Source organism: Mus caroli, chromosome 10 (genome assembly GCF_900094665.2).
Source record: "Mus caroli chromosome 10, CAROLI_EIJ_v1.1, whole genome shotgun sequence".
In the NCBI taxonomy this organism is placed as follows: domain Eukaryota; kingdom Metazoa; phylum Chordata; class Mammalia; order Rodentia; family Muridae; genus Mus; species Mus caroli.
In genome coordinates this window covers 68,312,746-68,325,046 of record NC_034579.1, presented here as the reverse complement: position 1 = coordinate 68,325,046, position 12,301 = coordinate 68,312,746, and the positions used below count along the sequence as shown (strand labels likewise).

Here is a 12,301-nt window from a genome sequence, read left to right as displayed (position 1 = left end):
CAATCCATATAACCACAGAGATTAGGTACATTATAAAGGACTGGGCAGGGGTAGGGGGGGAACACTCTACCAAGGAAGGGGAAACAGGTCTGGAGAAGCAGGAGGGAGACTGGAATGGAAGGATTAAATGGAGAAGTGGAAGAAAGAACTAAGGGGCTAAGGGAGAGAATATGGGGAGGGACAGGTAGTAATAAGGGTCATTTTTGGGGTTATATGGAAACCTATTACAGTTTTCCAGAAGATTCAGGAAATATACTCATATTTTAAAGAAATCTAAATGCAATCACAGACTAATAGGAGGCAAAGCCCCAACTATACATCTATTTCCATTTAGAGAGACCTTCATTGCTAGGAATTGTTTACATCTAATTAAGTTATTGACCAAAGAGATCTCAAGGAACCTCTCACCCCCAACCCCAAACAACTCAGTCTATGGCCAAGGCTATTGTTTGTTCTTCTAAAACTGAGAGTAAGGCCCCATTGCTGAAGACGACACTTCCATACCTTATTGAATATGGAGATGATAAGCTGGTGCCTAAGAAGAAACTTTCATTCCTGTTGACATGGTACTAGCATGTGCTTTGCATACGACCAGAGGAAAATATTAAATACCTAAAAAGCTATGAACCCTTTGATCTACATTGGTGGTCTGCCTGAATGATATACTGGTACAATAGTTGCATAAAGGTTGAGGGTGTAACCGACCACTATTTGATTGGATTTAAGGACAGTGCCCAGCAGAGTTTGGTAGCTGAGAACATGAGACTAGATAGGCCATGGACCTCGGGGGAAATCAAAATACTACTGTTCTGTTGCTAAAGGATCATAGTAAGGAAATGACTCCTAATGACACTCTGCCATACCTATAGATCAATGTCTTACTCAGTCGTCATCACAGAAGCTTCCTTTGACAGTTAGACAGGAATTCAGAGTCCTACAAGTAGACATTGCACAGAACATAAGAGACCTTGGCATGCCCAGTCCTAAGAGGTATGTCTTCATCAAACCCCTACCCTCGGGGCTCAGAGATCTCTGCAGAAGAGGGAGCATTAAGGTTGTAAGAGTCAGAGGGAATAGATGATATCAAGAAAAAAGTTTCTTCTAGATGTAAGGGCACTGACACTCATATGAACTCACAGAGGCAGTGGCAGCCTGCACAGGTCCAAGCCAGGAGGGGTCCCAGTGCTGAGAAGAGGAGTGGGCATAGCTCATATCCATATCTAAGAAGCAATCTCCAATTGACAATCCCTTGCAGAACAAGAATAGTGTCTCCACTAGAGTCTCATGGGTCTAAAAACCACACTTAAGGCCACATCTGTGCCCAGCAGTAGATAGCCAACACCAAATGAACACCATGCTATTTCTGGAGGCTTTCTGTCTCATTGCTTTGTTTGGATAATTTTTACCTTAATGGTCTTTTGTTTGTATATTATTGTTTATAATCTATGTTTCAATTGTGTGTGTGAGTGTATGTATCTTTGTCAGTGTGTGCATGTGTGTATTTGTGAGTGTGTAAGTATGACAGAGAGAGAGAAAGAGAAATAATGTATGTGAGTGTATGATTCTGAGTATAGTGTGTATGTGTGTGTGAGTGAGTGTGTATGTGAGTGTGTGTGAGTGTATGTATCTTTATGTGAGTATGTGTGAGTGCGTGTATATGTGAGTATGTGTGAGTGTGTGCATGTCTGTATGTGTGTGAGTGTGTGTGTTCTGTGTGCTGTGTTTTTCTTTTTCTTTATTTATTTTGCTTGTTTAATTGGTCTGTTTTTTTTTTTTAAAGAGAGAGAGAGAAATAAGACATGGAGTTGGAAAGGTGAGGAGGTAGAGAAAATTTGGGAAAACATGAGTGAGGATAACTGTGATGCCAATATATTATATGAAAGAAATGTATAAATGTATTTTCAAACAAACAAACATATCCCTTTAACCTTGATAAGCTTGACAGTTTCTAAATAAGACGGAAACATTTTCATCTGTAAATTAATTGTAGTATTGATTGCAAGTGAAAATAGCAACCATGTAATTGTTTTTAGTAACTTACAGTTCATGACACATTACTTCAAACATACCAATATAGTGCTACATAACATAATGTATGTCCCAGAGAGGCCATACATGACAGATACTTAAAATGCATTGATAAATCAATTAAACAATATGAATCATATTTACCTTTCTTATAAAACCTTCCTTTGGTTTTCATTTTTTTTTTTTGCCTTCAAATCTAACTATACTCCACTGTCATTTAAAAACCCCATCCCCACCTGTATAAAACACCATAAAGGTGTTCTTTCCACCTAGTTTTCTGAAGCCAAAGGGACATGAGCTTGGTCTACATCATCTCAGTGTTTACAAGCTATTCACGGAGCAAGTAGACAATGATTGTATGTTTTCAGCTTTACCATGTAAGAAAGAACCTATGAACTGTGTATACTCTACGTGCTCTATACAGTGTAGTTAATAGTTTCTGTGGCAAAGCTGGCAATAACCTGAATCAATTCTATGCTACAGCAGAGCCTGGAAAACGAAGAGTGGTAAAAAGTAAGTGAGCAAAGATACCAAAGGAATAGAAACAGAGGAGTACTCTAAAAGGAAGTCAAAACACAATGTAACATTTCTGGGTCTGGGCAGCCTTCAGTGTTGCATACAGAGCAAACTGTGAGACAAAATGGGATCACTCCTCTTACGGACCGCTGGCTATCACATGCTGCAGAGTGATGGGTAAGCTTTCTCAGGAATGTCAATTGGCTGGCATTCCTGGTGACATCACAGCAGTTTACTAAAACACAAGGTACACATTGTAGAAATAAAATAAGTGGCTATCTTTTCCCCTCTGTAGAGATCAGCAGAGATAACCCGAACAGCGAGGATGGCTGTTAAAGACACCTATACAAACACTCCCTAAAATATTCCTTGGTGGCTCATCTAAGTCCAGAACTGCCAAGTCTCACATCTTCATCAAAAGATATGACAAACATCACACTGGTGATTACTGTCTCATTATTTCTTCTGAAAGAGATATTATAAGAATACTTGCTGTTTAGGAATGGATTTTAAGCAAATTACTATTGATAAATTTATGATTTTTTTCTCATGGGGATTTTTTTCATAATCCTCTAAAACTATCTAGTTTTTCAAAAATAAGGAAGTTTGTAAGTTACTAACATTAAGCCATTTCATTAGTGCCTATCTTATCAAGAATCTTGTTAATCTAATGTACACTAAAGGAAGGGTTACTCGGAAGAGTTAAGCTTCTATGGGATCCTTTGCATCATTTCTTAGAACTGGGTGAACAGCCAATGTCTTATGTATGTCGATTGCTCCATGACTGTGCTGATAGATGCACAATCTACTGCATCTATAATCCTGCCTTCGAACAGATTTCCATATGACAGAGTATGACCTGCAGCTTCAGAAATAACCAAGACATGCTTGCAGCAATTACACATAGAGTTTTGCTTTGTGCAAGTTTGAAGTGAGAAGTCCTTAGTGAATAGAAAGAAAAGGTTAGCAATGTGTTGATTCCCTGTGATCCATCATTTCTTCAAGTCAATCCTGCGATCCCAGGAGAGTGGAAAAGACAGTCTCAATGGTGTTAGAATCCTGGAAGATTGCTCCTCCCTCCAGAGCACTTTAATTTTGCACAACATGCGTTTTATAATTTTTAATTTATATTCAGATATAGTAGATATAGTGTTCTCCCAGGCTCTGAGACTGCACTCAACCTCTGCCTGTGACACTTCAAAGGGTTTGCTCTTGCTACTTTATAGTTGAAAATGTGTGGTTCTCACTTTCTTCAAATCAAACAGGATGTCTTGAAGGAGATGTGGTAAGTCTCTAAGCATAAAGGTGTTTTTTGAATAGCAGTGATGCTGAAAACAGTATCACGTAAACAGAAGCTGTCCTAAGGATACATTTATATCATTCTTAAATTTCAGTTCTTCAGCAACCTAACTGAAGCTTGGAGACAGCAATGTATATATATATATATATATATATATATATATATATATATATATAGACAAACTGCTGTGGATCTTGCAAACTTGCCAACACTGAAGAGGATACAAATACACATTACTTATCTATTTATTCCATTATGCAAATTTTTCCTAGCTGACCATTATTTACTAAACTAAGATATGGGAATACAAATGTTGAATGGGTTTCCTACCATTAAAGGTTTTACAATTTAGAACAGAGGTCACTGAATAAACATTTTGTATTATATGAGCAGTAATTTAGTATTATAATAGCTCAAATACTGGAATAGATAAGGGAACAGAAACCCCACAGGACAGCAAATTAAAATTATTGTCTATTGGTAAGTGAATATTTTTAGCAATAAGAGAGAGGAAAGCACTGGTAAACATATCTGGAAAGTATATGATTTTATGAAATCAACATCAAAGTGTAAGAAAAAATTCAATTATAATATTTTAAAATTATGCACATGGCACTTGTCTTCTGAAAATTCCCTTGGAGCCAGGTTATTATTTTGCACTGGAGTGGATGCAGCTAAACTATAGGTTTTTTAATTCAAGGGAATATATCTGTAGAAATGGTTACAATGCTAAAATCTGAACAATAGCTATGGTGAAACATTGTCACTGTTTCAGTGTTCAATGGAAACAGAATTAGATTTTTGTATGGAAATACAGCAGGTGAAGCCAGCATGCTCAGCCAATGGAACGATCTGAGTGCTTATTTTACTTGCTGAAAAGCTGTCATCATCATCATCATCATCATCACCACTACCTCTATCAGCATCATCATCATTATCATCATCAATTAATAATCACTAAGAACTAAGGATGTGAACTTAAAAGTTTCTTCCACAGAAATGCAGACCTGGGAAAGTTCTAAAAACAACTCTAATGGTTTAAATCAGAGACTTCTTCTAGGAAAGGTAACTTAATAGAGTAGACCATTGACCAAGAAATAATTTATCACCCTCATGGAAACAATCAGATCACCAGGTACCAAAGTCACATGTGCCAAGATCAACTGCCCTAAGACTTTGAGCATCCTGTACAGAGAAACAGAACCATTAGGCCACACATCAATTATACTCTTAAACTCAATGATCTCCTAAACTCTTCATTTATCATTTCTCCTGTGTTCTAATTCCTCTCTGTAGTTCTGTCTCGACAGTCTGTGAGTTTCTTGATGGCAGAAGCTGATTAAGCCAGTGGGTAGTGGGCGTTCATTATGATTGGTGTGCTCATGGGTCATACTGAAGTGTGTGCAGCAGGTACTTCTTGCTACTGATGTGTTTACAGCTATGAACTTTTGCTTATTTTCCAAGCTGGGATAAGTCAGTTACAAAAGTGTTTTAATACCCCAGGAAGGAGCTCCTGAGGGAAAGACCACTGCTTCCAAAGCTAACATATTCTTTTTTTTTTCCAGAGGTTATCATCAAAGCAAGCTTCATACAGCTTGTAGCTGCTGGAACCGAAAAATGTGATGACTGCCATTGATTTTTTTAATGTAAAAGTTGTTTTAGAAATAGTATGCATATTAGCACTAAGAAATAATTTTAAGTCACTGGCATGATTTAAGGCTTTAATCTTTTTAGACTTCTCAATGATAGCTTGTTTAATATGTTTATTTGCATTTTCTAGAAACCATTATTAGCATGAGTTCCTTCAAAGTAAAAATATAAATCTGTTCAGACATTTAAAAAATTGGAAAGAATTGTAGGTTTTATACGGGGTGTTTTATACTGGTGTTATTATTTTTTGACTTGCATCAAATGTAATAATTTAACAACATTAAGAATTTATTTTTCATTTGTGTTATAATTACGTATTAGTTGAAAGCTCTATCTTGATTGGCAACTTGGGATATTTAGAAATAGGTCAACGCTCAACATGATTAATGAAAAATCTTCTAAATACATCTGAAAGAGAGAGTGAGATTTATGTTTATAAAAATATGTTGTATGTAGGCTTAGCATTTGCTTATAAAAAGGCCGTGCATAAATAAAACAGAAATGCATGAATATGAAATCTTTCCCACACAAAATTCAACTTCAATAAGGATCCTGTTCATCATTCCAAGTACAAACATTTCTGCATGTGCTTAGCATTAATGCTGGATAAATTGGCAAATAGTAAACATTTAAAATCTAACTAAAAAGCTTAGACTCTGCTGTCTGCCTTCATCAGTGGTCACATAAAACATGTCTGGCAGATTGTAGACATGTAGTCAGTAAGCAAGAACTCTGGAAAGGAGGAGAGGTCTTCAATGTCTAGCTGCTTTCCCAGGAACGGGGCACTTTCTAACCTCAACCCACAACATCAGCCAGCATCTCTACTTACAGGAGGGTCAGCATCTTCAGCATAAACGGTGGTGATTGGTGTCCCCTTGACTGCATCTGGAGCCACCATCCCCTTGTAGATGCGTTTGCTAAACACTGGAGGGTAGTCATTCATGTCCTGTAAAGTAGAATTGAGATTTAGTGCTGTGGCCAAAGGGACCAGTGAACCAGTTAGGTTGATTTGGCTCTTCATGTCATGCAACCTATTTACCAGGACCGGTTTTGTCTTTCCATAACCTTTCATCTCCCACCTGACACTCTAGAGAAGTCAGGGCTCTATATCAGTGTGTGTGATATTAATATCAGCATTGGAGAGACAGAGACAGGCAGATCTCTGAGTTCCAGGTTAGCCTGGCTTACAGAGAGAATTCCAGGACAGCAAGTGCTACACACAGAAATCTTATTCCCCATCCTCTCCAAATAAAGCCCAGGAAACAGGATAAAAGAGAATGTTTTGTTATTTCTTTTGTTGTTTCTTTCTTTTTAAACTTATTTGTGTTCTTTTTTAAAAAAATTTTTATTAGGTATTTTCCTCATTTACATTTCCAATACTATCCCAAAAGTCCCCCATACCCTCCCCCACACTGCCCTACCCACCCACTCTCACTTCTTGGCCCTGGCGTTCCCCTGTACTGAAGCATCTAAAGTTTGCAAGACCAAGGAGCCTCTCTCTCCAATGATGGCCTACTAGGCCATCTTCTGATACATATGCAGCTAGAGACACAAGCTCCGGGGTACTGGTTAGTTCATAATGTTGTTCCAACTATAGGGTTGCAGATCCCTTTAGCTCCTTGGGTACTTCCTCTAGCTCCTCCATTGGGGGCCCTGTAATCCATCTAATAGCTGACTGTGAGCATCCACTTCTGTGTTTGCTAGGCCCCAGCGTAGCCTCACAAGAGACAGCTCTATCTGGGTCATTTACAACAGGTTTGAACATCCTACATACTTAATATGATTCCAAGAGCAAACTGTGAAATGTCCTTTATTTCAACTTTCATTTTAATGAATATAAAATAATAAGAGGAGGAAGTCTTCCCTGAAGCACACTACAGTGATGGTATTCGCAATTACATATGCTTACAGATAGAATGCAATGCTAATTTACCTAAGGGAAAATTTCAAAGCAATTTATATGCATCTGATTTCACTGTGGTGGTAAAGGCTTACTGCCAGTCACTGAGTAGATACTAAGTTATGGCCATGATAATTGAGTAGATACTAAGTTACAGCCATGATAACTAAGCACTGGATGCTACACTATTGGATACCATCTGACTCCAGATAAAGACATCCCTGTGAAAACTCTCCTAACCATAATTTGGCAAATGAAAGTGGTGGTCCAGACAGATGCTAACTTGTCTGAACTGATATAATTATTTGTAAGGGCCCAAAACAATAAACCAATTCCTCTGAGAGGACGAAGATTTTTCTTAACCATAGTATCACTTAGGGAGAGCTGCGTGCCCTTTGTTTTTCTGACTTAGTAGTGTTTACTACAATGATTGCTTTAATGTTTGATCAAGCATCACACGTTTAACTACATGACTTTCCAAAGGTTGATAAACACAGTTTGCTCCTGTTTTTTGTTTGTTTGTTTGTTTATCTGTTTTTGTTTTGTAGCTTATCCCTGCCCTTCTGGCCCAAGGGAATGTGAATTTTTGGAAGATTCGACTCTCTCTGGTGGTGAGGTAGCAGGATGTATTTTTCTAGTTGCATTAATTCAGTTCTTGGTGGTATGGAGAGAAGAGACCCATTTTTCTTTTCTGCTAGGTGGGTATTGGCAGATTCACCTTTGTGAATTCACACTGGGTGTTTTGATATCCATCCTCATAAACTGATTATACACACGCCAAAGGTTATAATAACAGAGGACCATTGCTTATCCTTCTCATTATTTTGCTTGCCATTGACAGCATGAAGAATAAATCAATATTGTTATAATGTAGCAGTATTTGTTTTCATGGCCTACTCTACATGTGTTAGGCTTATGATCTCTATTGTGGGTGAAATATGTGGCAGATTGCCCATCATTCTACCACAGTTTATTGGAATGCAATGCCAACACGCATAATCAATAGTTCATTATATTTATGCTGCGGGGCTATCAAAGGGGGAAAAAAAAAAAAAACAAAAACAAAACCTCTCTTGTGTGCAAATGTTCTATTATTCAGTTAAATTCAAAAAGCTCAACTCTACCACTAGAGGGCAGTATTGGCAAAAGGAAAGGTTTCTACCTCTGCCCTATAGTTAATTTTATCATTAAAACCCATTATAGTTTGCTTCCTGTGGTTATATTTGTTGATCTGAACAAAAATGAGTTTTAGTATTTCAGCAGAGCATTCCAAATGTTGCCATGGTTTTCAACAAAAACAACACCAGGCATCTCTCACTGTGTTATTTTTTAACCAGTAAAGCTTGTAATTTGAATCCATGCGTCCTACAAATAAGATGTGACCTCAAGTTATTGTTAGCTAGATGGAAGAAAAATATGAGTCCTATGTATTCATTTTCAAAATGAAAGTTTAAAATAATCATGCAAACCATTTTTTGTTCAGACCAAAGGGTAGATTTGAGGGGGAAAATATATTGAATACCATTCCAGGATGTTGTATATCTGTACTGCTGTCCAGTTTATAGATGAATAACAAACTAAAAAATAAAAAAGAACACGGACACTTAATATAAAGAGATGACAAATACGATGTGTTTTATAAAAATAAATCAATTGGGATATAAATCTCCTCCGCTTCTGACACCCCCCCCCCCCCCCGAGATACAGTGGTGTGAAGCAGTAGGTGGTTCTACCTCTATGCTGTTGACAATTCTGTCTGCTGCGGGCACTGACTTGTCTTGCCACCCTGCCCTCCTCCAACTGCTCTCAGTTAAGGACAGTTGGCTCTATTTTCTGTGCCAATTAGGTCTATTCCTGGCCGCCAGAGTCCATGCAGGAGCTCTTACACTCTTTGTTTCCTGTAGGTCTGTCTTCCCTCTTCTGTTTCTTGCTGCTTTCTTGGGTTATGCTTCCTGACTCCTCTCATCCCTGTACTCCTGAGTGTGCTCTCAAGATGTGCCTGCCTTTACACAAATAGCGTGTTTTCCTCCTTCACACTGGGGACGTTCTTAAATAGAAGTCAAATTCTTTGATATTTTCATAGTTTTCGAAAACTAAACTTATCACTGAAGATTCTGTCTTAGTTGTCAAGTGCAATGGCTGGTCACGGCAACTTGACTACATGTGGAATTGGCTAGAATTCAAAGTTGGAGGGTGTAACAGGAAAGGCAGGGCTACCTCTATTTAAACACCGGGGGTGCGGGGGGCAGGGCGGGGGGCATACATAGCCATAAAAAGCATCTCCTACTGGAGGACCTAATTGAGGACTGCCTGAGAGACCAAGGATTACAGGCACAGACAATGCCAGCCAATCCGGAACTGCTGTTAGGAAGAGATGCTTTCTTGGGACCAGTGGGATTGTGGGTATTGAAGGAGCTTGCAGCAGCGGTTCAGATGGGCTTGCTGGCTTTTCTCCCAGGGCACAGGCAGCAGGAGGGTACACCCGTGAGAGGTTTTATTGTTTGTTTGTTTTTTTTTTGTTGTTGTTGTTGTTTTCTGTTTTCACTCAATTTGAAGCAGGTAGATTACGTTCTAATCTGGATCTTTGGGTTTGGAAGACACATGGCTTTAATCAACGCCACACCTTCTGCTGGAAGCGTGTATCAGGAAGCTTTTGGTCTTTTGCCTGGTTCTTTCTGCCCTCGCTAGCCAGCAAGTCCATTTCTTCACCGTTTTTAATGCCTATTTCTTTAGGATTCCAGTGTATATGGAAGACAAGCCGAGGCATCCAGCCATGTGGACTGAGCAAGCCCATAAGCGGTGCTCCTCCATGGCCTCTGAACCAGCGGCTGTCTCCAAGTTCTTGTCCTGTTTGAATTCCTGTCTTGACTTCCTTTGATGGTCAACTGTGAGGTGGAATGATAAGCTGAATAAACCCTTTCCTCCCCAGCTTGCTTTTAGTCATGATGCTCCATAACTGCACTAGTAAGCCTAAGACACCTAGATTCAATAGGGGATGGTAGAATTTCTGAGTTTGTAATCTCTTTTTTCTGCAACAAAATGTCTGAGAAAACTGAAGGAGGATTGATTTGAGTTACAGTGGGCATGGGTAGTAAATATCAACCAATATTTCAATAGCTAGTTTCCTATAATTATCTTTTTGTTCAAATGTCCCCATTTAGATAGGAACGTGATGGATATTGTTAGTTTTAAAGTGTGCAGAGGTTCTGCCTTTTTTTTTTTTTCTTGTCCAAAAAAGTGGCTACATCCTCAAGCCATGGCTTCTATGTCCAAATCAAAGCCAGGACTCTCCTCGATGGTCCTCAGGTGCTGTGGCTTTGTCAGTGCTGCCATAGCCCTGTGCATTGGTTCCTTCTGGAAGAGCTAATGTCTCGTTTACAGTCAGTGGAATAGCAACATTTTGTTCTGGAGGCAAGTCCTTCGAAAGAACAAAATATGAGGTTCTTGTATGAGCTACTGTTTGCCACAACTTGAACCTGTATATGGGCAATCTTTTATTGCAGGCCCTGTGTCTAGCCATTCCTGCCCCACAGAGAACTCTGGGACAGGCAAACACACTTGTCCCTTGTCTCTTGAAGGTGTCATTTGCCTGTGAACACCTTCAGCTCTTCTGATCTGCACTCTTTCTAGCTCTACAATTACATCATTATATAATTGGATTATATATCTTAGATTATAAGAACTGACTTGCTTTTGTAAGTTAGTTTGGAAGGCAGGACATCATACTGGATCTCACTATTTCCATTCTTTGGAGTTCTGTTTTTTTGATTTTTAGATGCTTACCCATAGTATGTAATTTAGTATTTTCCACACAATAAGGGTTTGTCTATCAGTGCCCTCTAAATCTACAACAAAATACAGTTTTTGTGCCATTGTATAATAGTATAAGATACATTATACTATTATATTATATAGACTATTGGAACGTCACACCGGAAAAGTTTTTAACCAGTATCTATTGTAAACTCTTATTTTGTTCACCATGTAGGCATATGTTCTTCTAAGTTTCCCTTGATTTATGCATGTACCAAGGTTTAAAATATTAGATGAGCTCAATACTAAATACTTTACCATTTCATTTTGTCCTCTTTACAAAAGAAACCATGCCTCTGCTCATACTTTTCAAAGAGGGAATCTTTAAGACAATTTCTCCTTGGTGATTGTTTACAGAACAAATATCTCTTCCTCAAATACTGTGAAATTACATGATCAGCAGGATGGCTTGCCATTGCAGATAGAAGCAAAGAAACAGCAGAGAGTTTGCAAGTTTGGGGAGGTTGTGGTAGTAGAGAAACAGGATCTGTATTCTAGTTGTCTGTTAAGAACAGTGGAGACATTCTGTTGGCTTCAGTGGTGTATGGGAGAGTTTTAAAGTTTCAATTTGCATATCCTACCTGGAATTACCAGAAAAAAGGAACTATCTGCTTTTAGAAATATAGCCTGAAATTTTATTATACTTGTATAAGTAAGAAAAAAAATAAAGAAAAAGTGATGTTGAACCTGTATATAATTATTAGAGAAGTTTTGTTTCAAATGCACAATAAATAAAAGACACGGATCAGGCAGATTTATTCACTGGAATACTTGAGTTCTCTGAATAAAACAAAGGACTGAGGCACAGGATTAGTCCAACATCCTCTAAATTTCGAGGACAGAATGAGCGACAGTGACTGAATGCCTTCTGGATGCTGCTGCGAGTCTTAGCGAAACCTTGGATCACAGTGAAGAGCAGCCTGGAAAGAGGAAGACCTATCTAGGAAACCAGGAAGATTAAAACATATTTTTAGTCTGCTTTTTTAGAATTAAAATATTTGAACCTACTTTTTCTCTATTGACTTCTTCCAGGATACAGTCAAAGCAGGCTGTGTTCCAATAAATTTTACATATATATATATATATATATATAT

At 38.3% G+C, this 12,301-nt stretch overlaps 1 protein-coding gene across 11 annotated transcripts in view; it reads right to left on the bottom strand.

Annotated features, from left to right (window-relative positions):
• Pcdh15 (protocadherin related 15) overlaps positions 1 to 12,301 on the bottom strand; it is a 1,443,104-nt gene that overhangs the window by 166,266 nt on the left and 1,264,537 nt on the right. For all 11 annotated transcript variants that reach the window (XM_029482520.1, XM_021175219.2, XM_021175220.2 and 8 more), the window contains one exon: positions 6,324 to 6,440. In XM_029482520.1, the coding sequence (XP_029338380.1) occupies positions 6,324 to 6,440 (117 nt within the window). The remainder of the gene's footprint in view (positions 1 to 6,323; positions 6,441 to 12,301) is intronic.